Source organism: Numida meleagris, chromosome 1 (assembly GCF_002078875.1).
Source record: "Numida meleagris isolate 19003 breed g44 Domestic line chromosome 1, NumMel1.0, whole genome shotgun sequence".
Lineage (NCBI taxonomy): Eukaryota > Metazoa > Chordata > Aves > Galliformes > Numididae > Numida > Numida meleagris.
Genome location: NC_034409.1, coordinates 183,650,431 through 183,677,141, shown reverse-complemented (window position 1 = coordinate 183,677,141; position 26,711 = coordinate 183,650,431). Strand labels below are relative to the sequence as shown.

At 46.2% G+C, this 26,711-nt stretch overlaps 1 protein-coding gene across 2 annotated transcripts; it reads left to right on the top strand.

The window, feature by feature from the left end:
* PANX1 (pannexin 1) lies at positions 1,641–26,154 on the top strand. Of its 2 annotated transcripts, none has more exons than XM_021381910.1 (5): positions 1,641–1,887; positions 10,050–10,189; positions 19,748–19,971; positions 21,002–21,672; positions 23,597–26,154. In XM_021381910.1, the coding sequence occupies exons 1-5, from the start codon at positions 1,707–1,709 to the stop codon at positions 23,680–23,682; spliced, it is 1,302 nt and encodes a 433-aa protein (XP_021237585.1). In that variant the 5' UTR covers positions 1,641–1,706; the 3' UTR covers positions 23,683–26,154. The 2 variants fall into 2 exon arrangements, with proteins under 2 accessions (XP_021237585.1, XP_021237588.1); XM_021381913.1 differs by lacking the exon at positions 1,641–1,887 and adding an exon at positions 2,773–3,372.

Below are 26,711 nucleotides of genomic sequence, written 5' to 3'. Positions count from 1 at the left end.
TAAGCCCACCCAGCCACAACCCCCTGCCATGGACTGGTTGCCCCCCACCAGCTCAGGCTGCCCAGGGCCCCATCCAGCCTGGCCCTGAGCACCTCCAGGGATGGGGCACCACAGCTCTCTGGGCAAAGAGAAAGGGTGGCCGAGAAATATGACAGACACAAGAAAAATGCAAGAAAATGATTCTGAGTGTAAAAACCTGCAAAAGAACCTTGTGGCACTGAGTGACAAAAAATGTTCTGATAAGTTAATGGTAGCTGAAAAAAGCAGTCCCAGCCCTATAAGCACCATACTGCCCATGCATCTCAAAAATTGAACCTTAGTTATGATAGTTCAAAGACAAAGTTAGCAGGGCAGAAAGGCAAGCAGATATGAGGGACTGTTAAGAGTTAAGGACAGAGCAAGCCAGAAAGTATCATGGCACCGTGACATAGTCGTCTGGGGCACCTGCATCCTGAATACAGCATGAGTCACAGCCCTGGCCCCATCCAGGGAAGGATGCCATCAAACAACAGCCCAGAAAGAACAAGAAAGGGAATCAGAGATGCAGAACAATTTCCATGTGAGGAATGATTTCCTTGGATCAGGGCTTGGAAAAAAAAATAGAAAGGACAATTGAAAGCAGATAGCACAGGTTTTGCAAAGAGAGAGCTGGGGGGAGAAGGGAACAGTCTGTGCCTTTGGGCAGAAATAGTACGGAGAGCCACAGCTGAGGAGGTGCAGTACCTCTGTAACTCCTGGGCTGAAGGCTGAGGCTACTTGGACTAAAAAAATAAAGAAGGAAAAAAATCTAAAGGAGGGGGCAAAGCCAGCTAAAGGTTATTAAGGATGACTCCTGCAAAAACAACCTGAGATGTGGCAGTGGAGATGGAACGCTATGGCTGGAGGAAATACTACTTGCACGGCTTGGAGCATCCCTCTGCCTAGGAGAGGCTGAGAGCTGGAGAAGGGAAGGAACCGCGGGGGATCTTGTCATGGGATCCCAGAATAGCCCAAGCTGGAAGGGACCCACAAGGATCTTCAGTCCAACTCACCACCCAAAATCAAACCCAATGTCTGAGAGCGCTGTCCAAACGCTCCCTGAGCTCCAGCAGCTCAGGGCCGTGCCCAGTGCCCTGGGCAGCCTGTTCCATGCCCACTGCCCTCTGGGCCAGATCCTTTCCCTAACCCCCACCTGCCCCTCCCCTGACACAGCTCCATGCCGTTCCCTCAGGCCCTGTCGCTGCCCCTCCGCTCCCTGTGAGGAGCTGCAGCCGCCATGAGGCCTCCCCTCAGCCCGCTCTGCTCTGGGCCGAGCACAAGAAGAGGGACCTCAGCCGCCCCTCATAGTTCTCACCCTTAGATTCTTCCCCATGTTTGTAGCCGTCCTTTGCACACACTCTCATAGTGTTATGTCCTCCTTATGTTGTGTCACACAGTGCTCGATATCAGTGCGTACAAATGCCTGACTGGGCTGTATGAAGGAGCCAAGCTCCAGCGGCGCCCAGTGAAAGAACCCCGGCCGCAGGGCGCAGCCCGGAACACACGAGCCCATCCCAGGGGCCCCGCAACCGGGCGCTCGGCGGGCAGCAGCCGCGTGGGGGCGCTGCAGGGCCGGGCGCCGTGCGGCGCTGCTGGGCGCTGCTGGGCGGAGCCGCGCTGAGCCGGGCGGAGCCGCAGTGCACCGCGTCGAGGCGAGCAGTACCGCGTTGTGTTGAGCCGTGCCCGCCATGGCCATCGCGCACATCGCTACCGAGTACGTCTTCTCGGACTTCTTGCTGAAGGAGCCGCCCGAGACGCGCTACAAAGGGCTGCGGCTGGAGCTGGCGCTGGACAAGATCGTCACCTGCATCGCCGTGGGGTTGCCGCTGCTTCTCATCTCCCTCGCCTTCGCCCAGGAGGTCTCCATCGGTAACCGCCCCCCGCTGCCCCCACCCCGCTGCACACAAAGGCTTCGGCGCGGCGGGGGCGGCGCAGCGAGCACCGGGGTTTGGGGAGGGGCTCAGCCCCGGGGGGGTCCGCTCGGGGTCAGGGCAGAGGTGTCCCTGGTGGTGTTCGAGAGCCGTGGGGATGTGGCGCTGAGGGACGTGGGCGGTGGGCACGGTGGGGGTGGTTGGGGTGGGACTGGGTGATCCTAGTGGTCTTTTCCAACCTGAATGATTGCATGATTCTGTGAAAAACATCGTGTGTGGCACTAATCAGATCTCAAACTGCTGGACAGATAAGGTGCCCCAGATCAAATGCCACACCTGTTTTATTAGATGTGGTTTTGACCCAGAACTGGGAAACAACCGAGCAGGAGAGCTGAGGGCAACCAGATCCATGTCCCATGGTACTTTGGTCAGTCAGACTGAAAGGACACGGAAGGATTTCTGTAAGCGAACCTTTTAGTTTTACATCAGCTCTGACAAGTGCGCTTGTCTTCTTCTTGAAACAGTGAAGAAGAGGGCTTTCATTTCAGGGGCTGTGCAGGTGCACAAAGTAGCTCATGCGTAAATCTGTTCTTCCTCCATTTTCCTCTCTGAAAGCGCTGTGTCCGGCTCAGTCAGAAGCAGTGTCTGCCCACCAAGGTCTCTCTGTTGAGCCCTGCATCAGTACTTCTTTCATTTTCATAGAATCATAGAACCACAGAACGGCTTGGGTTGGAGGGGACCTCAAAGCCTACCCAGCCCCAACCTCTGCCGTGGGCTGGTTGCCCCCCACCAGCTCAGGCTGCCCAGGGCCCATCCAGCCTGGCCTTGAGCACCTCCAGGGATGGGCACTGCAGCTCTCTGGGCAGCCTGTGCCAGGGCCTCACCATTCTATGAATAAAGAATTTCTTCCTAACTTCTAACCTAGATCTCCCCTCTTTTAGTTTAAAGCTATTTTCCTTCCCTATGCAAAGCCCCAACCTGTGGCTGAATTGCAGAGTTTGGTGAAAGTTTCCTTTCTTTTGAATGAGAGAAGCTCTCATTTCCACTAACCAAATGTTTGGTTCCTGGTGCATGGCATGTACAGTGCCTTTCAGTATGAATATGATTCAAATTGAATCTGTGACTACAGCCGATTCACAAAGCACAAATTAATGTGCATGCTGCATCTTGCACACCGGGGGTACACTATGTGCTGTTTTTTCACTTGTGATCTTGGGAACCTGTCAGAAGAAAACCTGGAGTTTAAAAGCCAGCTCCTGTATTTCAAAAAGAAAAAAATCAACCGTGTGCTGGCGGGCCCTAGTGTAAACAAAGCTACCCACGTGGTTCCCATACAGAAAGTGATAGTGGCTCAGCGTGCTGCTTGTGTCCCATGCTGTGCAGACTGCTGGGCAGGAGCTCTTCTTTTTAAGGTGCTTTGAGGGATGCAGGAGGTCTTGGTGCTTCCGTGGGCACTGGTATGGAGCCAGTGATGAAATGGAAAGTAAGTATTTGTTTCAAACACTTCCTGATGTAGTTGTGCTTCTTAGCTCACGGCTGCTAAATTGAGAGAAAATAGTAGGGTCTGTTTTGGGTCTGAGGAAGGGCAACCCCAAATCTAGAGTGGTTGTGAAAGCAATGTGTGAGTCACAACATGGAAATCTCTCTTCCTCTGCATACCAAAATTGCATGCGCTTTGCAAAACTGAGCGCTCAGATCCTATTTCTACTGCGATAATTACATTCTTCCCACCTAAAGTACCCTGGCAGCTTCAGCTGTCGCCTTTCTGCTCTGTTTGGTACTCTGTTGCAGCGCATTGACAAATAACTGCAGTTTTAATCCCACCTGAGTTTGCTGTTGGTTATGCGAAATGATTAATATCTTTACAAAGGTTTTCCAAAGCTGTCAAGTAACTTCTGGTTTTGATGGAAGTTTCAGACAGCAGATGAGATTCAGTTTGCATATCGCAGAGGATTTCTGTGCAGGAGGCGTGGTAACATGCGCTGTGCTCCGGCAGGGAGCCCTGCAGGTCGGTAGGCACATGGCCCCTGCTCTACATGCCAGCATCCTGCAGGGGAGAGGAGAATTTGCCTAAGTTCTTAGGCAAATTCTGAAAGTTCTTAGTTATACTCTGTATTTGTTTGATATTCTTTTATACTGGGAATTGGGAAATAATCATAGGGTTGTGAGAACTTGAACAGTGCTGCGTGTGCATGTATTACTTACACAACTGCTTTACATTGTTTCCTTAGTTTAAATACACTACAGGTAGTCAGGTACTACTCTGCCACTGAGACAAGGGTGGTTGAAATTTCTTTCAGTGCCACTTAGGGCTGCGTCAGCCTCATTGTATGGAGAAGGGTAGGGAGAAGTCTCCAAAGCCCTCTGTCCCACAGCCAGTGCCATGACGGCTGCTGCGTCTCAGAGCACAGAGGACTTTGAGGAGCCCCGTGGAGGAAAGTGGCACATACCAGTCCTTCCAGGGCAACAAGGGAATCCCTAAGCAGGTTGGGTAGAGAGGAAATTGAAACAGGCTGAGAGAGCTGGGACAGTTCAGCTTGGAGAAGTGAAGGCTGCGGGGAGACCTGAGAGCGGCCTTTCGATATCTAAAGGGAGGCTGTAAGAAGGAAGGGGACAGAACTCTTTAGCAGGGTCTGTTTTAACAGGACAGGGAGAAATGGTTTCAAATGAAAAGAGGGGACATTTAGGCTGGATATAAGGAAAACGTTTTTTACACTAAGGGTGGTGAGGCACTGGCACAGGTTGCTCAGAGAGGTGATGGATGCCCCATCCCTGGAGACACTCGAGGTCAGGCTGGATGGGGCTCCAAGCACCTGATCGAGCTGTGGGTGTCTCTGTTCATTGCAGGGGAGTTGGACCAGATGGCCTTTAATAAAGGTCCCTTCCAACTCAAACAATTTTATGATTCTATGATTCTGTGCACGGCTCATGCATTGCTAGCATGACGTAATCCTCTTTTTAACATCTATACTTATTATATGATGTAACAAAGTTCTTGGAAAGCTTCCCAGGACCGAAGAAATCATCATGTGCTAAGTAAAGACACTTAAGAACTTGGGTATAACCAACATGAAGGTTTGGGTAGCACTACGAGCTTATCAGTTGTGGCAGGCTGGGAAGTGCCTGACCCCAGACCAGCCCACAGCAGTGGTATGTGTCTGTCAAAATGAGAATTTGCTGCACTGAACGAGTTTTATTGTCCCTAATGATCTCAGGTTGCCCCTGCCTTGCTGTGCTGGAGGGTGTCCCTAGGTGGGGAAGCCCTACCTTGTGTTGTGCATGCCATGGGGTTAATGTCCCCAGTGACCATCTGGGGTTTTCCAGCTGGTGACAAACTACTGTGCGCTGCTCAAATCCCACCTAGTTTCTGAGAGGGTATTTTTTTTCCTGGTTTATTTTCGTTCTCATCTCTGCCAGGTGGCTGTCTGTAGGCTTTGGGGTGCCTTGGACAGTAGAACATGGGAGGACAAAGAGCACTAGCCTTATCTTTTGGATTGGACTCCTTGCCTCTGCTGCTAGCCCCTTGCCTGGCCCTTCCTGCTGATGTGTGTCTGCTTTCATGTTCACAAGTCACTGGGACGGCTTTTGGGAAATAATCCAATCGTGTGACTTCCATGGTAGCTAGGTTAGATTGGGTGTAATTAGGCCAAAGACCATTACTGTGGCAGCTGCTGGCTGGGAGCTCGGAGGACATTTCCCAGTGCTGCTGAATCAGGCTGCGCGCTGAGGTGCGAGCTGTGCCTCGTGCATTTACTTGTTGGAACTGGGAGCGTTCATGAGAGGACCGAGCGTGGTGCAGTACTTCTCAGCCTCCCCAAACTCTCTCCGCCTCGCTGCCCTCAGAGTGAAGAATTTCTCCCTAATGTCTAACCTAATTTTCCCCTCTTTTAGTTTAAAGCCATTCCCCCTTGTCCTATCACTATCAGACTGCAAAAAGTCGGTCTCCCTCCTGTTGATAAGCTCCCTTCAAGTACTGAAGGCTGCAATGAGGTCTCCTCTGACCCTTCTCCTCTCCAGGCTGAACAAGCCCAGTTCCCTCAGCCTTTCTTCATAGGAAAGGTGCTCCAGCCCTCTGATCATCTTGGTGGCCTCTTCTGGACCCGCTTCAACAGCTCAGTGTCCTTCCTGTGCTGGTGGCCCCAGGCCTGGACGCAGTACTACGGATGGGGCCTCAGAAGGGCAGAGTGGAGGTGGTCAGTCCCCTACCTGCTCTGCTGGCCTCCGTTGATGTGGTCCAGGGTACGATTGGTCTTCAGGTCACAAGTGCTCACTGCTGGCTCCTGTCACCCTGGATGTTCCAGCTATTTACTGATTATGGTTTTTCCGTGGCAGCACATGCCATGCTACTCTTTGGCACATGAAGAGCCCTCAGTGAAGAGCAGAAGTTAGTGCTGTCAGGGGCAGGCCTCCACCAAGAGCTTCCAACCCAAACCTGTAGCAACATTTGCTTCATTGGCAAGTCTAAATTGTCTTTGGGTGAACATCTTCATCTGTCAGCAAGGAGAATCTTTTCTGCTCAACCTGTACAGAGCCAGGCTTTCATTTCCTATGGAAATGATGGAAAGCTGTTTTGGGGGCCAGAATTTGTTTTAAAGCACCGTGACCCTCTGGTGTTGCTAGAGGTTTGGGGTAGCAGCAGAGCGGCGGTGGAGCCAAAGGCTCTGAGATGTTTCTCCTTCTTCAGGTGAAGAGAAACTTTTTATATTTTTTGTATCTCACTGGTGGGAATTTCATTTGGAAGTACTTTTTTTCCCCATTATTAAACAAATCTGTCACTCTGAAGGCCTTCCTGGTCAACACCTAGCTCTTTTCCCATTGCATGGTTTTGAGTGCTCCCCAAGGAACAGCTCCCAGCCCCATGGAAAGGGACAGATAACTGCTGACTCCTCTGCTTAACTGTGGCATCACCTGGGCTTTATGTTCCGCTGCCCCATTGCTAAAGTCAGCCTTGGCAAACAGTGGGTTTCTTCCTCCTGTGCTCCCACGTATCTCCCTCCATGATTCCTTCGTAAACACAGTGACTCTCCTTCACCCAGTGTGCCACTTCGGTCTGTAAGAGGCATCTATAAATCTGATAAACACATTCCTTCTGGTCTGCTCTTAATGCATGCTTATGTACCCACGCATCCAGTTTCTTCTTTGGCATGCGTCGGGACATCTCTTTTTATGTTTTTAAGTGTGAGGTTGTTTGTTGTTTTTTAATATTGGTGTCAAGAGTGTGTGCTGGGTGGTGCCTGGCAGTCTGTACGTTGTGCACATGTTGCTTGATTTTCCTGTTTGTGGATGCTAATGTAGCTAATTCTTGCTGGATAAGATCAGGTATTTGAATATCATGGCTGGTTCATTTTGCCCAGTTCAACATTATGGTAGCAATTAATGGCTGGGTTTTCATCTGAGCCTATGCAAATCTCTTCCCAGTGATTATGGTGTAGTAGGAAGCAGTAATTACTCACTGAAGGTTTAATCTATTTAGCTGCAAACTACCTGACCTTGGCTCAGGAAAAGCAGTTCAGCGTGTGGTTAACATTGATTCTTGGAAGCACTCTCTTAGTTTAGTTTCTTAATTAGATGCCTTGGTGGAAAGAGAGGTGTTGGGCTGCTGGGGACAAAACCAGTGCTGTCTGCTGGTACCCACCCTTGGTGAGGGATGAGGCGCAGCCTGGGGGTGTCACTTTGCCCGCCAGCAGGGCTGTGACCTACTGAACTGGGACTCTGTCCTTCCCATCAGGGATTTTCCTTGGGAAATGGAACAATGTCACCAGGGCAGCACCTCCACCTGTGGGCTATCTCATGCTGGATAGGAGCTGTGGAGTCACTAGCTGCAAAAGAAATGGGTTTTCCAGTCCCAGGCAAGGAGGAGGCACCGGGGGTTGTTGGCAAGGCAGGCGTGAAGCCGTGCTGAGCTGGGCAGGGTGACAGCTCAACTTGCTGCTCTCCGGCTGCTGTGACACAGGCATGCTCCTGTGTGCCCGCTTTGGTGGGGAGAAGGAAGGAAAAAAAAGGGTGTAAAATCATGACATCTTTCAGATCCATTGACTAATCTGTATTCGGTGGAGATAATGCACAAAGATGTAATCTCTTTGCACCGTGGTTAGTGCAAAGGTGTACTTCTTATTAACAAGAATTTACAACCAGGGCTGCTCTAAGTTAATGGAACAGCAGGGTGGTAACTGGAGAGTCCCCAGCTCCTGCTGCTATCTGTCTCTGACTCACTGGGCTCCTGGCTGAAGGTCTCTAGAGTCCAGGCTGAAGTGCCAGGGATCTGAAGAGCTGAACTTGCTGCCCTGGGATTGCTGTGCCTGTTCTGCTAGGAAGTTGTGCCTACACCACCTTGGAGGCTGTCTTGCTCATCACTGATTGAAGGGCTCTCTCACTTTCGGTGATTTTCTACCCATTCACAAGAATGAACACATTGCACATCATTCTTTTTGCAGATGCACAGACACAGACAGGACAAAGCATCTTGCTGAACACTTCTGTTGCTTGCCTTGTGAAAGGGCCACTTGTTTCCTGCTGCGCTGAGGGCACAGACAGCAGCAGGAGGTTTGTTAGGGAAAGCAGAGCATGAATGGTCCCCATGAGGGCAGAGACACTCCAATTGCATCCTTCTTTTCTCCTTTTTTTTTTTTTTTTCTTCCCTGCAGGTTATTTCTTTATCTTCCACAGATAATGGGAATTCTCTGCAAAGCAGAAACTTCTGAAGCTTTGGGAGAGCGCAAGTGCTTGTGTTGTGCCAAGTTAGTTAAACCACGTGAGCTCTGGGCTGATAAACAGCAATTTGTTTTCCATAAGGGAGGCTTGTGACAGATCAGACCCTGTCATTATGATACTACAGCCTCAGAAATAATTGTAATAGTGAGTCATAAGGAAAAGCTTTCATTTATAATGCCCCTAAACTATGCTACATTGTAAAAAGGCTGTACAAGTTACAAGGCTAATGCAGTCATCTTCTGTTACAGAGGCAGTTTGTGTTCTCTAAAGGCTAAACTAGCTAAGAGGCACAACAATCTGGCACAGAAACATACTCTCATAAAGCATAAAGTGATGCCATCTAGCACTAACTCTGAGAAAAGGAAAGAAAAAAGTAGCAATATTCCCCTGTTTTGCTCTTTTGACACTTGTGTTGTGCTGGAGGAAGCGTCGGAGGCTGTTTTTGGCATAGAGAGGGCCACCTCCACTTTGTGTAATCATTTGGTGAAACAGCTGTTGTGTTTCAGCATCTAGGAAAGCCCACTGGAAACTTTACATTTTGCTGTGGCTGTCACAGCTTCCAAAGGAAAAACAAAACCCCTCATCCTATGTTACTGGCTCTCATCTAAGGGGCCACTGATGCTCCATGTCAAGTAACTGCTCTTCCTCCTCGATACATGTTTCAGGAAGACTTATCTGGTGCCTGTAAGCTGGTCAGAGCAGAATTTGACCCTAAGGCTGAGGCTGTTCTTGTTGTCAATTAGTGCCTCAATCTTATTTAAGTGCCAGAGCAGCTGGAGAAGTGCTGGGAGTGAGTGGAGATGGCTGTGGTGTGCCTGGCCCTGGTCAAAGCCTGACCCTGTGCTGGTGGGGATGAACATGGAGACCCCTGGAAGAGCCTGGGGACCACTCCTGCTCTGCCAGGGGTTACAGCAGGGCTGTTCTGAACCCAGAGTCAAAACTGATGATCAGAGGCTGAATTAAGTGTGGGACACACCTGCCTTTGAGTTACTGCACAGACTGCAGGGCTGGGGGAATGATGTTTGAGGTCTTCTTTCAATGCATGTGAGGGGTGAGCACTTGGGATTAAGGTGGTATGTTGTGGTAGCTGCTTCCTTGGGAAACCAGCCCTGTCTGATCACACTTTTCATCTGTTGGTTCTCCTTTGGCCAATCTGAGGAAGAGAGGTCTTGGAGGTAACAGTCTTACCCCCAGAATTATGAAAATAGACCTAAAAGACGGGCGTTTCTAACATCTGTCTCAACCTTTAGGAGGAATTAGAGAGTCCCAGTGGGGGTTCTGGGTGCAGTTCTGTGGGAATTCAGTGATTCTCAGGGCTGCTACACTTCTGTCTCTCAATGTAATAGCTTTGGATGCAGCAAAATCACAAGTGTGAGCTTTTTTTTTTCTAAATTTGATTTCTTTTCTTTAATTTTTTGAGTCCACGATCCCTTCTGCTCTGTTTTCCAGGTGCTCAGATAAGCTGCTTTGCCCCCAGCTCCTTCTCCTGGCGCCAGGCTGCCTACGTGGATTCCTACTGCTGGGCAGCGGTGCAGCAAAAGCAGCCAGCCTACAACAACCTGGAGAACATTCCCCTCTGGCTCCATAAAGTACGTACGGGTCTCTTCACAGAAACTCTGGCCACATGTAGAAGCCTGCCTTTGCATTACTTTTCTAATTCCTCTTCTTTTGCCCAGAGAAGCTGTGAATGCCCCATCCCTGGCGGTGCTCAGGATGGGATCCTGGGCAAACTGATGTAGTAGAAGGTGTCCCTGTCCATGGCAGGGTTTTGGAACTGGGTGATCTATAAGGTCCCTTCCAACCCAAACCATTGTAGGGATGCTGTGATTCTATGATTCTTCTCTGGTGTAATCCCTGGCTTTGACTTGACTTCCTGTTTTTAGAGAGAATGTTTTCTTTTTTTCTTTTTTTTTTTTTATTTCCAAAGGGGTAGAGCTGGAAGAGACGTTTTCTGCTTATAAATAAAGGATCTGTTTTGCTAGAGTAACAAATGTCACCAGTTATCTGACAAAAGAGTAACGTTGATGTTTTGCCCTGGAGCTGGCTGTCTAACATGTTTTTAAAGAGGAACTTCTTTAACATCAGGATACAAGACACAGCAGCTGACTTAATGCTGTATCAAAACCTTAATTTAGGAAAGCAGGATTGTAAAAACATTTGGTATTTTTATTGTATTTTACTTGTCCAGTTGGAGAGAGTTGGACTCAGGGCAGATATGGATTTTGGGAGAGGCGAAGTGTGTAATGGGCACCAACACCTTTTATTGTGCTTTTCTGAGCTTCATCGGGTTGTTCCCATTGAGCCTTTCCCTGCTGCAAGCAAAGCAGCATCATACAGAGTGCCTGGCAAGGGGCCTGTTCTGTGGCTAAAAAGTGCAGTGGGTTCTGAGATACCTGAGGTGGCTCGAAGGGTTTGGCTGAGTTTTGACACGAGTTGCAGATTCTGACTTAAATGCTTGGGCAGTGCTGATGATGAAGTCAGAAGCGCTGCAGGAGCTCTGTGGATGTGTGGGTTTTGTTGTGTGCTGCTCTTTTATTACCTTGGGAGCGGCGCTGCTAGAAGCTGCGCTGCTCTCACATTCAAGCCACGGTTTTGTGTCCCAGCAAATCACCCCGGTGGCCATGGGGTGAGGACCTGGTTAGGGGCAGCTCAGCTCTGTGACCTGCAGTGCCTGTTTTTCTGGGCTCTGCTGGCACGTCCATTACCTCAGCTTTTATTGTCCAGTCAGCTGCTTGAATCTCCTTGGACAGACCGTTCGGGGCAGTCTCCTTTTCATTTCTTGCCCCAGAGCCCTGGCTGTAAGGGTTTACTACTGCCTTCCCCAGTGAGATCCATGCATAACCTGGACCTAACAGTCCTCCATTTCGTGAATATTAAAGCCAGAGTTGTTGACTTCTAACTCAAACTCACTGTTGCTCAATCAGTGCCCTAGCTCATTTCAGCCAGGCCTGCAGAGACTGAAGCTGCTGGGACATCAGTGTGCTTGGGCAGGTGGGGCCTCGGCCTGCAGAGCTGGACGCCTTGCTCCCTCCCTCTGTCAAGGAAATGACTTCTTGTTACCTGCTCTCTTTTAATTGAACTTCATGCTACAGTTGATAGCTGGCAATTGCAGCTGTCTCCTAGTTTGCCAGCTATGCCAAATAAGCCTTTGTATCATACTGACACAGCCCATCTTAATTTGCTGACTGGTGCTGTCTCAGGAATCTCTGCAAGGCCCTTATTGCCACAGTTCCTCTATGGCAGATGGTATGTGATGTTTCCTTGTAAAACCCTGCAGGCTGGCAGCAAGCAGCGCATCCGAACAGCTGAGTCACAGCTTCTAACTGGGCCAGGGTGCCTGGGCCTAATTTCTGCACCCGTGATTGGCCCCCAGCCCTGTCACCGAGCCAGCTGCCAGAAATGCACATGCTGCTTGGAGGCCAGGCAGTGGGATGGGATGTGATGGGCTGGAAGGGAATGATTAGTTGGAAGGACCTACAAGGACCAACTGCCTGAAAACATAAGGGTTTACCAAAAGTTAAAGCATGTTATTGAGGGCATTATCACCCAAGTGATGCTTAAGGAGACATTATATTATCATTCTGGGGGCTTGAGTTTGTGGGCCCCAGTTCCTCACTGAAATGAATGGATTTCCTTATGACATGCAGTCTGTGCTCAGGGGCCGCCCTAGACCCCGCTGCTGCCCAGAGAACAAGATTTTTGGACATCCCAGTGGTCTGGAATAGCTCTTCATGCTGAAAGAAATACTTACTGCACTGCACAATTCAAGAAATAATCTGCAGATGGATGCACAGAAGTGAGATAGTAGAGTATGCCCTGCCTGTGATTTTAGCTTAATGCTAAGATTTTCTCCTCTTTGTCAGTGAGAAAGCTCACAAAATGCGTATAGGTTTGAGTGCTCAGACAAGACTCACCTTCAGGATGGTCGCTGACAGAGCCAAGTCTGGTCAGGCTTTGCTATTGCATTGTCTCTGCTGTCTCCTGAGGTTTTCCATTCAGGCATGACTCCCTCAAGAGGTTTTCTTGTGTCTAAGCATCAGAATAGAGATAATAGTTTCTAAAGATGTTTCTCAAGTATCAGGATAGAGAGAAGAGTTTCTGAAGATGAGTGGCAAAGAGGCTGTCAGGGCTGACAGAGGACTTGCATGTAGCTTGCTCTGAAAGTAATGCCTCCTATTTATTTCTGTGGAAACTACCACAGAAACAAAGAGCACAATAATGCTGTTTGATAGAACAAAGTCTCAGCTACAAAAAGCTACTTTTCAACATAATCTCCACCATTTTCACCAGCAAAGAGCAAGAGCCTGCATGCCATGCTTGTAAAAATCTGCGCTAGCGGAGGTGACCTGCTGTCGCCATTGCTGAAACTCACCACCCACTGCCTCACTGTGCTCACATCCACTGTTTGGTCTCCAAAAAGATTCAGCAAGCATCAGTAAATGTCAGTGGGAGCAGTTTTGTCTGCGTGGAGGAATTCCATGACACACCTTTGTTTTATACATGCTTCCATGTAAAGGCACCATTCTGTCAGACTGCCCCATCTGTCACATGGCAACAAAATGGTATGGGGTATTGATGGGAAGGTTCAGCCTCTGCTCCCAGCCCACCAACACCCGCCTCTGATGTCATGAGCCAATGTAATAAAATAAGAGGCAGGCCTCATATTTGCTCCCTTTATGCAGTTTGCTTCTCATCTCTAACGACGAGAGCTCCACCTGATGGTCTGTTTTGATAAAATATAGCTTTGTTTTGAACTGGAATGGAAACAAGCTTTTGGCCACTGTGCATGGAGTGCACAGGAGAAGACTGTACTGTAAAGCCTTTTTAATCCATCGTATGCAGAGAGGTTTATACAGGAACACACAGGAGAGCGGTGAGCATTGTCTTAGTGACTCTTGGTAAGCACAAAACATAGCAAGCAAGCAAGTTGTGGCGCAAGTAATACAACTGAGATGTACTGTGGGCTGCTTTCTGAGTTGCTTGTCTGTAGATATACAAACCATCCTGAGGTCCTTTAGTGAGTTGTTGATATGATTACCATCACAGTTGTTACCAGGTTTGTGTTAATGCAGTGTTTATACAACTTCCCAGCTGACTGAGGATTCCTCATCTTTCGCCTATAAAGCCCCACCCAGAGGGATTAGAGGCTGTTGGCAAGGAAACTGGAAGGCAGATACATTTCTAAGCTATTCTTTGAATGTGTGCTGTTATAGCTAGTTTAGTTACGTTAGCCTTACTAATCAAAGCTGAAAAAACAGTGTTTAAACTGTATTGTAGCAGAAAGCAAGTAACAGGAGGGATAGAAGAGGTCATGCATGGTTTGAGATTCACTTTCAGTTCTGGAGGCAGGATAGTCTCTCAACCACTTGGCAACCTTTAGAATGATGAGTCATTTACAGCTCAGGCTTCTGCTCTGAAAGCCAGTGCAACATCTCCCATTGACTGCAGTGGGAACAGGGTTGTATCCAGAGGGAGCTTAATAGCTTTGGTTCTGGAAGAACTTGTTGTTGTGAGCCAGTTTGGGGCAAAGCTTCCTTTGTTTGAACTCTTCCTGTTGGCACACAGGAATTTGGGGCTGAAGAGACTGGTGCTTCATTGTAATCTTACTATTTAATGAAAAATATTTTGATCCCAAATCAGTAGAAGTGCTTCAGTGCTTCCTTCTTTGTTTAGTATTACTGTATGCTCATCAATTTTCTCAAGGCTGTCATTCAGACCCGGGCAGTTTAACAGCTTTGTGTTATTGTTCAGAGAGTGTTGTTACTGTGTTATTACTTCCAAGGATGGTGAGGCCCTGGCATAGGCTGCCCAGAGAGCTGTGGTCCCCATCCCTGGAGGTGCTCAAGGCCAGGTTGGATGGGCCCTGGGCAGCCTGAGCTGGTGGGGGGCAACCAGCCCATGGCAGGGGGTTGGAACAGGGTGGGCTTTGAAGTCTCATCTAACCCAAACCATTCTATGGTTCTGTGATTGTACTTAGTGTTTTTGCCACTATTAACCATAGTACAAGTCTGAATGCTTGCAGTCATTTTAATACCGTTTGCCCAGAATAAATAAAGGCTGAAGGTGCTGCAAAATGAGAAGATGTTTTTTTCTGTAATGTCACTGAAGTGGTTGTCACCTTCTGCCAGCTGCCTTTACCCAAGTCTCAGTAGGCTTTCTGTAGATCAGGTCCTATCAAATGGGCCACTGCGCTGTTGGCAGCTGTTTTTTCTTTGAATCTCAAGACTGTATTTGAGCATACAAAGAAGTCATTGAAAAACCCTTTCAGCTTGTCTTCTGTGTACTTACAGGTTCTTAGTATGGTTGAAGCTGAGGATGCTATATCATAGAATCATAGAATCACTTAAGTTGGAAGGGACCCTTAAAGGCCATCTAGTCCAACTCCCCTGCAATGAGCAGGGACACCTACAGCTCCATCAAGTGCTCAGAGCCCCGTCCAGCCTGACCTTGAATGTCTCCAAGGATGGGGCATCCACATCTCTGGGCATATATAACAGGCTCTTTTAGGTTTTAGTCTGATTTTTCTGTCATCTTCAGGACAGTGTGAAGATGATGCATTCTTAAAAGACAATTCTTTGATTTCATTGTCTTATCTGTTTGTGCAAAATCATTACTCAGACGCTTCTTCACGCGTGTGTACATTTTGATTGTAGAATTAGCTGTGTTCTCAGGAATTATCTGAAAAGGACTGAACCGTATGCCTTCAAAAAGGCAAGTCAACCTCTAGAACCTCAGAAGGGTGTTTAGTAGGGCAAGAGAACAGAGGCCTTAGAGAAAGCATGGGCCCTTCTACTTTACAGCCTGGGAAGACTCTTGTAAACAGCTGTGACAGTGTGTGCTGGACGATGGGCAGCTTATCTGCACTGCAACTTGGCTAATTGCTGATATTTGGAGCTGTGACCATAGCATGTTGCTGTGCATTAGCTTCCAGCTGTTCAGGTGGATACACTTTTGTGGAGGACGTTTCAATAAAAGGTGGCAAAAACCATGTCAGGAGAATATTTGGAATTCATTGTGATATTTGTAGCGCTAGATGTGTCAGTGTAGGCTGTGTGTGTGCATTGGGAACTGAAACGTAGTGAGGATGGTTTGTGTCATTCTGAATATTCATCTGAACCTAAGTGTTCACAGCTCACAGTAAAGCATTTTGTGCAGGTAAGTTCCACAGGAGAAGCAAATGCAGACACTTGAATAAATGATCATGACTTTGTGTTTGCTAAGTAGATTTCCTACTCCATGCATATGATTATTTTTCTTCTCCTTTAATTAGTATTAATTTAAAACTGCTCAACCTATTCCTTGTCAAGGATGTAAGAAAACAGCACATGTCTACGAGTGTTAGCATTTTGGTGTGCATAACTGATTTGTATAGAACTAACCTTCATGGCTGCTCTTGCAAGTGAAGACTGAAAACCACATGAACCACAGGCCATGCTGAGCTGGGAGATTGTGGCTCTACATCCTGACACTTCTGTATGTTCTGCACAAATTTGAGGTGCTCTTGGCTTTCAGTAGGAGTTAGGGTACAGCCTGTAAAGCATGCAGAGCTCAGAGGTTTGTGGAGTTAAATGAGCTGCAGCAGTACAGGATGAAGAACCTGAATGCTTGCCTCCCTAGTGCTGGGCTTCCTTGGGAGCTCACGGTCTGACACAGGCTGCCATCAAACTAGGTGACAAACAAGGGAACTTGCTTACATTGGAGCTCAAGTGTGCATGGCAGAAAACATACAGGAAGGTCTAGTTTTGAGTCTGCGGTGCATACGTTACTCTTGCTCTGAATCATAATCACACAGTATAATAATCATAGAAACATAGGATATCCTGGGTTGGAAGGGACCCATAAGGGTCATCAAGTCCAACTCCTGGCAAATAATTGCACATTACCTATGCTGAGCACCTCCCACAAACTTGGAGCAATGTAGCTGAAGCTCCTCTACTCTGTTTTTGAGTGCCAGACTCTTTGGGCCTTTGCTTTTCCTTTTGTTTTCCTCTTGCACTAGGGGGAGGTGGAAGCTCGGGGCTTCCAGGCGTTACAGTCCTTAATACAATTTCACTAACGAAGTTCAGAAAAGAATATTTCATACCATAGGATATTTTATCTGTTCTAATGTGTATGTTCTGCTCTTCTTAAAGTGTTGTGCCATGTCATATACAACCTTAAATCCAACATTGTGAACTTGCCATTGGAGATCTTGATAAAGAGCAAAGGAAAAACTGAGTTTTACTTTTAGGGAAGTAACTTTCTCTGTCTGCATTAGTTCTTGAGGTCAGCGGTACTTCCCGTTCTGCCTAATTACTACAAACTGTTCGGGAGTGGAGCAGCATTTCCCTTTTTTTTTCATTGCCTTTGAAGTAAATATATTAAAAAGGGCATATTGCACATGCTCATCCATGTGTGAATGCCACAGTGTCCATTTCGTAAAATGAAAAGTCTTTGTGCATGACTAAATGCGGTCAGATGAGCTGGATAATCCAAGTCTGTTGTTCTAAAACCTAGGACTCGTGCTCCATGATTTTGCATTTTCACTTCTGCCTGTTGGTTCAGGACCCCAAAATGTAATGATTCAGAACAATTGGCTAGTTATATAAGCCTGCTGTTAACAAATGGAACAAATGTCCTTCCTTTTTAAAAGGAGCCAGAATCCATGAAGGATGGATGAAGCATTAAATGCTGTGGAAGGACTGACAAACACAGGCTTTCTTTCCAAACCGAAAGAGCTGGAGTAATGGTTGTGCTGCTGCTCTGGTGAGGGGAATTTAGTGTCATGCCCTTGTATGCGTCCCAGTAGTATTATGTCTGTAGATGAAGAAACAATGGTAAAGGAGAAAGTGCGAGGGAAGAAGGCTGTAGGAGGGGGGGGAGGAGGCCTGGGGCAGTGCGTCACTGCTATGTAAGTGCAGAACATGCCACCAGAGCCTTTGTCCAGGTAAAGAAAGACGCAGGGACTAGGACAGTGCAAGTTTGGGGTTGTGCCTTCAGTGTATCAAGCATCGTGCCTCTTGCCATGTCTCTTGTTGGCAAGAAATCTGAAGGGTTAACTAGACACTGATGGTGTTTTTTCCAGTTGTGAGGATCAGAAGGGGAATTCATAAGTCCTCTTATGCATGAAAATCTCAAAGGAATGAGTGGTGAAGCCAAATGGTATAAACCAATGAAGGATGCACTGGTGACTCTTTACTAATTTAGGGATGTTGTTTCTTTCTCTGCCTGGCACCAGTGGAAGGGTGTTAAGAGGTGTATGGCTGAAGTAAGTGAAGTCAAACAGATTTGTGGCAATCAGTTTAGCCTTTGTTGAGGCCCATGGAAAAGGTGCCACAGAAATCTGGGCTAATGAGCTTAGGTAAATTTGTGTTCATAGACAGGGGAGGTTCCTTCTAGATAACAGGGAATTCAGAGGCCTGAAAGAACATAACTAGGAGACCCTAAAGGTATGGTCAACAAAAGTCATCAGGACTTTGACCTGAGAGACCTTATGGCATTGTCCACGGTGATAAATAAGAAGGGCAGATTTTTGAGCTGCTGGGTTTCAGTTGATGCTATGTCTACAAAGCCACATCGGAAGTGTCAGAGCATTATTCCTGAACTGGAAATGATAGGCCTGGAGAAAAGCAGGTGATCTGAAGTTACCTGCTGTGTACAAAGAAGGAAGAGTTGAAGGCAGTGTGGGCAGAGCTCTGTGCAGCTTTGCCAGGCTGATATGGGCATGGAAGAGTCACATCTCCTAGCTCTCAGCTCTCCTGGCTGTGCTCTTGACAAGCGCTTCTAAGGTGAAAGTACTCTGTTTGGTCAAAAGCAGTTAGCAGCTCAAAAAGGAGAGCAGCACCCAACATCTGGTGCAGGGAGGAGCTCTGAAGGGAAGAAATTCCTGATGGGGTCTATAGGCCACCCCTGCAGTGAGTGTGGCTTAGTGGTGCAGAAAAAGGTAGTGTGGACTTGGAGGGAATACTGAGTTAAATTATGAATTTATAAGAATGGTTGCAAGGAAAAGCTGACCTTTAAACTTTCTGTGGCTATTTAATACTGTTTGTGGCTGTATCAAACTGCGCGTCACATATTTCCAGTGATACTGCTATGCAGACAGCGTGCACATCCTGAAATCTGGTTCATATTGTAGCCTCCACATGCTGAATGAAGCTCCTTTAAGTAGTCAGTTTTCATTTCCCTGCTAATGTATCATATACAACCCTAGTGTTAATAACTGTGTAGGATTTTGCTTTATTGGTGAATGATATTAGAAGCAGCATTCCTGGATAAAGTGCTCAGCAACATCAGATTATTTAATTGTGCATACAAAACTTTAATCTCTCCTGTTTAATGCAAACACAAGCTAATATTAGGTCCAGATTCTTACCTTATAAATATCTGTTGATCCACTGATGTAAGCAGAGCTGTCACACTTGATGACTAATGATTCCAGCCCAACTTGCCTCTAAAATTCCCCTTCAGCTTTTCCAATGGACGTGCACATGTGCAGCTATACCACTGAAGATAGCTAAGCCTAATCCAAATTTGTTCATCGCAACTAACATAAAATTCCATAGGAACTAATGCTGGATTTGAATTAAGTGAAGCTATCAAAGATCGAATATAATGAATTAAAGGCCAGTCAGATTGCACGGTACATTATAGCAATGGCTTGTCCAACTAGATCTTACGTCGTGTCTCTGAAAGTGTAATGTTATGTATGAATATACACCTTGAATAGAAACCACAGCAGAAAGATAATACGTTCTTTCCAGAAGCTGGGGGGAGCTGGAGATTTAATTTCATGGTGGAGAAGCTCCTACTTGGTGATGAGTAGAAGAAAGACAGAAAGACTTCAAGCTGTTGTGCTTTATGCCTTCTTCAGCCCTTTCCCTCAGCAATGGGGACTATTGTCAGCATCGTGGTAACTTTATTTTGGTTTTTTGTGGTGGTGTTTTTTTTCCTTGAAAAGCTCTAGGCAGCGGTGAGGTTACTGGAGCTGTCTGAAGGGGGATATGACTCCCCTGCATGTCCCTGGTAACAAAAAATCAGTTTAGTAGAAGCATTTAAGGAGGGTTCTAGGGAATTTAATAGGATTTTGGGGAATGTGATAGGCTTATGGGGGATGATGCTGACTTATTCTATATCCAGGTGGAGCCTAATCTGAACTTTTCTCCCTTCAGTTCTTCCCGTACATCCTTCTGCTCGTGGCCATCCTGCTGTACCTACCTTGTCTGTTCTGGCGCTTCACAGCAGCGCCTCACCTCTCTTCAGACCTGAAATTTATCATGGAAGAACTTGACAAAGCCTATAACAGAGCAATCAAAGCTGCTAATAGCATCCGTAGCGGAGACCCCAGGGATCCTGCTGACTTTGTTCCGGCTGCTAATGAAAACCTGACACAGAGGTAGGATGCTGCAGCTTGGCTTTCTTTGCTGTTCTGCTTAAGCTCTGAACACATGTGACACCTGTCCTCACAAAGAGATTTGTTGTGAAAGATTCAGTGGTGGCTTGACATCTTTTTAAACTGATTAAATAAAAAGACATTGGAAATCATTACAGTGAGCACTTGGAGCTGGAACTTGCAACTTTTTAATTATTTTTGATCAAAGAAAATGTTTGATTAGCTCTTCAGATTATTGATTGCCTGAGATGTCCTGGTTTCTTTTTCATTGTAATAGGTGTTAATTAGTTTTACCCACTGAGATAAGAAAACAAGAGGGGCTGCAGTCCTCTCTTCTCGATGTGAGGCAGAGACTGTTCCTTGTCTTCTCCTGCCCTTTTAGATCTGGGTCTGCAGAGCTTCTGGTTAAAGCAAAGAAAAAAAAAACCAACAAACACAACAAAAACCTCCCCCCACAACAGCCCCCCAAAGAAAGAAAGAAAGAAAATCAGACAACATAAGCAAAAAAGCAAACCCTCTGATCAAATCGGTGCACTGCTCCAGCCAGATCCAGTGTCTGCTTCACCCTCAGTGGGGCACCCACTTCTCTGTGCATGTTGGAGTAGGAGCAGTGCATTGGGATCTCCAGAGATCTGCTCTTCAGTGCTTGCCTTGGCAAGGGAGAGGCAATAGAATGCACTGTAAGATGAATGAGTGCCTGGGAGTCTGTTTTGCTTTGTGGATGTACATGCTATGCCTGTTTCATATTGCAAGGAACAAAAAAGATTTTTTTGCTGTGGGGGCAATACCCTTTTTCCGTTTTCCAATGTCTGAGCTCTGTAAGTGGCTTTTCTGTATAAGATTGTCGCTATTCTTCATGTAACTGCTGTTATCTTTCCATTGACTGTAATGAAACTACTGCTGATTTACCCCAGTAGCAGAGAACCCAGCCTTGTGTCTATTTTGGAGGATTAGGCTGATCTGAAATTTAAGATAGGTGAATGCTGCAGCATCCGATCTATGTGATTTAGGTTTTTTTTTCTTTCTCTTGCAGCTTGTGGGAAATCTCCGAAAGCCACTTTAAGTACCCAATTGTGGAGCAGTACTTGAAGACAAAGAAGAATTCCAAATGCTTAATAATCAAATACATTTTCTGCCGTTTACTCACTCTCGTGATTATTTTCATTGCGTGCCTCTATCTGGGCTACTACATCAGCCTCTCCTCTCTGAGCGATGAGTTTCTCTGCACCATCAAAACAGGAATCTTGAAGAATGACACAACTGTTCCAGAAGTGGTCCAGTGTAAGCTGATTGCTGTTGGTGTCTTCAAGGTGCTCAGCTACATTAACCTGATAGTCTATCTCCTAGTGATGCCGCTGGTGGTGTACGCAATGTTTGTTCCCTTCCGATGGAATTCGGGTATTCTCAAAGTCTATGAAATCCTGCCGACTTTCGATGTTCTGAAGCTGAAGTCCAAGAGTTTAGATGACTTAAGCCTTTACCTCCTCTTTCTTGAGGAAAACGTGAGTGAACTGAAATCATACAAATGCCTCAAAGTGCTGGAGAACATTGCGGTTTCCGAGAAGTTTGATGTCATGCAACTTTTGATAAACCTTGGTACAATTAAGACAGATACTGTTGATGGGAAGCCAGGGACGGCTGTGCCGGGGAAGCCAGGGGAAACAACTGTAGAAGAGCTGGAAAAAGATGCAACAGAGCTGCAAGGTAAGGTGGCCTAAGCTTTCTTTAAAAGAGAGCAAGCAAAAAACCCCAAGCCATCCAAACCTGCTGGTATAAGAAATCAATTAATTAAAAAAAATCATTAATAATGAACAAAACCACTTGCTGCATCTAGGTGTGTATTCCTATCAAAAGCACTTTAATATGTTCTACAAGAAAACAGACGTGCTTATACCTTGCTATGTTGCCTGCAGTATAACTGCCGTGACTTCATTTACATGTGATGAAACTGGGATAGCAGAAGACTTAGGTTAACATAAAAAACAGTGTGATATTCAGAAAAGCTGCTGGTGGAGAAACAGACACTGACAAAAGAAGGAGAGTGGAACGGGGGCCAACAAGTGTGTTTTGTTCCTTATGCAGAGAGAAAGGCAGATGATCTGCAAAGTGGTTTTTTGCCAAAATGGTGTGTCAGGATCTGGGCTGATGCACTTGTTCTCTGAATAGCCCCATCTTCCAGACATGACTGACTCTGAGCAATTGTTATAGAAGATTTGGGGTTATATTCTGTGCTAAAAGAAAGATTATTTTTTTTAAAATGTAGCATATCTTAAATGTGATTCTAATCAAGTGCCAGATGACTGAAGAGAAGCCAGATATCTAGAGAGAGGATGGATCTTTCTTAATATTTGATGTAAACATGCCCACTGTCACAAATGTCCCTGCCGAAGCAGCAGGACACCAGCACCTACATCCTCCCAGTGAAGCAGCTCAGACCCATGGCCTGCCTCCTCACAAAATCCTTCACTTGTAGAGGTGAAGATGCTTTGAAACGTTCAGCAGCACAAAACCATGAAATCTGCTTTCTCTTCAGTTCACCTTGCCCCGCACTTAATTCAAAACAAGAAGCAGCAACATCCAGCAGGTAACTGTTCCTCCATGCTTTGGTCAAGCACTTCTTGGCTGAGGTTTGGAGGAGTACATTTGTACAATAGGGAAAATAAGAATGAACAGTGGGGATTATTTTGACCTGTACAAGGAACACTTCTCGCAGCCAGCTCTAGAAGAGAAAGTTGGAGTACTTCTGGTAGAACATAGTTTTCCTTTTAAATGTGACCTTTTTTGAAGATACAGGTGGGTCATTTTGCTGGGAGGATTTTGGAGCCCAAGGTTGAGGTGTGTGCTTAACAACCTGGAGAAGCTAAGGAAAATCTGACTCATTTTTATCTAAAAGCAGAACTTTTGGAACTGTTTTTATTTCACAAAAGCACTTCAAAGTCTTTTGAGTTTCCTTGTGTTTAGAGCAGAACAAACTGATGCTTGAAGATATGTTAAAACATGCTGCAGAGAGAAGCTGCCACTTGGTGACCGGCTCCGGCTGGCACAGCCCTCTTGTTCTGACCAATGGATTTCACTTTCCACCAACAAAGATTCTCCCATTGCTCCCCATCTTTTCATCTGTTGCTAGTGATGCCTTGTTTTAATTAGCTTTAATTTAATTAATTTAATCACGTTAACAAAATTGTGTCAGATTTTGACTTTGGAATGCATGAGAGGAGATGCTGGCCAGGGTCTGGGATGGGAGGATGGAGCATCACAGAAGCACAGAATGGCTGATGTTGGAAGAGACCTCTGGGTCCATGTGGCCCAACCCCTGCTCCAGCAGGGACACCCAGAGCAGGGTGCCCAGGGCCATGTCCAGGCAGTGCTGGAAGATCTCCAGGGAGGAGGCCCCACAGCCTGTGCTGGTGCTTCATCACCCACACAGCAGAGAAATGTTTCCTGGTGTTCAGAGGGAACCCTCTGTGTTCCAGTTTGTGCCCACTGCCTCTTGTCCTGGCCCTGGGCACCACTGACAAGGGCTTGACTCTGTCCTCTTTGCATCATCCTTGCATTGCTGCAGTTCTGCAAGCAAGAATGTTGAGTGGTTTGTTGGCTTGTCACTTCTAAAAGTTTACTTTCTGCTTAGTTTTGGCAGACAGTGATGCAAGTGGCCACGTGAGCTCGAAAGAAGATAAAAAGCTTCGCCAAAGACTTATTGACTCCTCATGCTGATGCCTTCCAGCCACGGCAAGCAGGAGCTTGGTGCTGCTGCAAGAGGACTCTCCTCTGCCTTCACTGTACTGAACACAAGGTGCTGCTCTGCTCTTCAAGTGCAACTGTCCCGAGAGCCTGACAGCTCCTCAGAGGACAGATCAGTTTACAGATTGCTTGTTGAATAACAGGCATCAGTCACATACATTATTTCTTAAAAAAAAAAAAAAAAACAAGAAAAAAAAAAACACAAACAAGAACCAAGAAGAATGGAAAAAAAAATCCCTATTGTGTGTAACAAGTGAAACGCACTCAATGCACATGAAGCCAGCATCAGGAAAGAGCACTATTCTGTGCAGGGGTGGGAAACATAGCCCTGCATATATTGAAAGGAGATGGCCACGCTGTGTTCTGACATGTTGCTCCGTTGGGTTTGGCCATCTCATTGAGGCATGTGGGGGCTTTCTGCCCTATTGAGGGGTTGGTTTGTTGAATCTGGTTAATGTGTGTACCAGGTGGTGGCTGGCCACTGGGCTTGGCTGTTTCTTCCCTGGAAAAATAGGGGTTGCTGTGTTCAGCCCAAGATGTCTTGAGTCATCTCAACAGTGAAGTGTGGGATTACTCACTTGGCATTGACAGAAAAAGAATCTGCAATTGTAGTGTAAGGGGGTACTGCAGATTTTAGGGATTTTGATTTTTCTATGTATTCATAAAATAATGTCTTAACAGTTTTTATACAAACTGTAATGATACATAAGCTAAATGCTGGGCTCTTTTCTGTTGTCAGTTGTTTTGGCCTTAGGGACTAACCTATCCTTCAGGGAGTTTGGACTGAAGATCAGAGAAGCTGGCTCCATTTTGTAATGATCTGTAGAAATCCTTTTTTAGCTTTGTATGTTTGGGACGTGTTTCAATGTGTTTGTGGTATCAGATGCAATATTATCTGTGTTGTTTTCCAAAACCCACCTGGGAAGATGCTCTTATTGTACTGGAGTGGCACCTGAGTGCCTCAGCAGAGCTAAGCACCCCATGGCCAACGTGACAGAGATGTGAATACAAAGAAAGGTTGTTCTCCCCTCATGTCCTGTGACTGAATTTGTATTAAAGATAAGAAGCTGAAGTGGTCTGGGCAAAAGAAAGCGGAGTGTTTGTAAATTGGAAGAGTGTCCCAACTTGTTATTGTATGGTTTGGAGAACGTAGCATTCAGCTTTCATGTCATCCTGCTCTACCCAAGTCCTCTACTTTCGGTTAACATAAATATGAACTTTGTCTTGAATTTTGCACATGGGATTAGGTGGGTGGGGCATAATGGTCATGGCGACAATGTCTTTCTTTCAGAGATGCTATATGCACACATTGTCTGTGTTATTGTAATTGAAGTCTCTTGTCTGTCACCTCTTCCAGGTTGTCCTTTTAAAGCCTGTTATGGCTAGGTAAGCCTCCCATTTTCCAGTTCATGTCTTTTGTTCTTGCCTGATCGCATTCTCCATGCTGAGAATGAGGAATAAAAGAAGAATCAGTGTTACAGCCTTTGCACACTCAACTGTTTGTGTGTTGCAGCAGATTTCAAAGAGATAATGCACCTGCTTGAATAGGATGCTATTGCTAGACAAGTGGATCCCAAGTGCTGCTGTAAGACGCATTGTGCTGGTTTTACAAAAACACATTGGTTATTGTACGATTTCCAGCTAAGAGGAACCTTATTTGAAAGAAAGTCTTGAAGTCATAATACTGTGCTACCTCCGTAGCACAGCTGCAATCCTAATGTGTGTAGCATTACTGGCAAGAAACAGGGTGTATGTTGGGTATGGTCTGAGCTGCTGCATACTTCTCCCAGCAAACCCACAACCACTCTGACCTTTTCTAGACTGTCTGGGGCTGTGCTGCTGCCTGTTATGTGTGGGTAATGCAGATGCACCACTCTACAGCAGTGTGGTGTGTTGCTTGGATGCATAACCTGACATGGATTGGCACAACCAGGTCCCACCACATAAATAATATTCTTAAGGGCTATCTCATGGCCAGCTTCCATAAGGCTCCCTGGCATGTCTGAACTCTGCCAAGACTGCGTTTCAGAGGGAGAAGCATGCAAATACTCTTGAAGGACTAAGACGAGTTCATAGCGTGGCCACGAGCAGCTGATCCCAGTGCAGATGCTCCTGTGCTGCTGTCATTCAGATAAACTTCTTTGGTTGTCTACCCCTTGTGCTTTGCATGTTTTCAGAGGAGCAGTAGTGCAATACTAAGGTTTAGTGATGTGGGTGTGTTTGAACTGTTTGGTATAAGTAATGAGCTCTTAGTCTTTAAAACATGAAGCTCCTGAAGGTAATACATTCATGTTTCATGTTGGTAAATGGTACCTTTTACTAATCCTCCTTTTTGTGTTTAATAATATGACTTGCTGCAGTGAGTCTCTTGTTGTCTTCCAAGGTTTTCAATAAAGCATGTATCCATTTTTGGTTATTTAAATAAAATTAATTTTGTGGACTACAGCAGTGTAAATGGCTGAGGATTCTATGTCAGCATCTGAACAACGTTGGTGCAGCATGTGCAGCCCGATGCTGCAACCTCAGCAAACTCATTGCGTGGTAGTTAAAGCGTTCATTTAATTTTGTGCTCACAATTAATTTTGCTCTGATAATTTTGGTTCAAAATTTAACTGTTAAAAACTGTCGATGAAACATCATCACATGATAGCTGCTCTATGTAGCAATTTACTATCTAAAAATTGGCCGCTTTCTCAGCACACTTGAGCTCTTCAAATCATGGAATCATTAAGGTTGGAAGAGACCCCTGAGATCGTCTAGTCCAACCATCCACCCATTGCCACCTTGCCCACTGACCATGGCCCTCAAAACATGTCCCTCTTCAGCTGCATCTGGTTGTTGTAAGATGCATTGCAGCAACTGCCTGGTTCAGTGCTGCTTTCATTTTAATAGCACTGCTCTCACTGTATTTTACTTTTTTAGAAAGATGAGCAAAATTCCAATTTAAGTATTAAAAAAAGGGTCCATCTCTGGCCTGTTCATCACTACATACTTTCTAGAAA

Excerpts from the sequence above, each read along its gene's own strand:
- PANX1 (XM_021381910.1), top strand. The coding sequence starts at position 1,707 with ATGGCCATCGCGCACATCGCTACCGAGTACGTCTTCTCGGACTTCTTG. Across the intron at positions 1,888-10,049 it reads CGCCCAGGAGGTCTCCATCG|GTGCTCAGATAAGCTGCTTT; the intron begins GTAACCGCCCCC and ends TCTGTTTTCCAG. Across the intron at positions 19,972-21,001 it reads AATGAAAACCTGACACAGAG|CTTGTGGGAAATCTCCGAAA; the intron begins GTAGGATGCTGC and ends TTTCTCTTGCAG.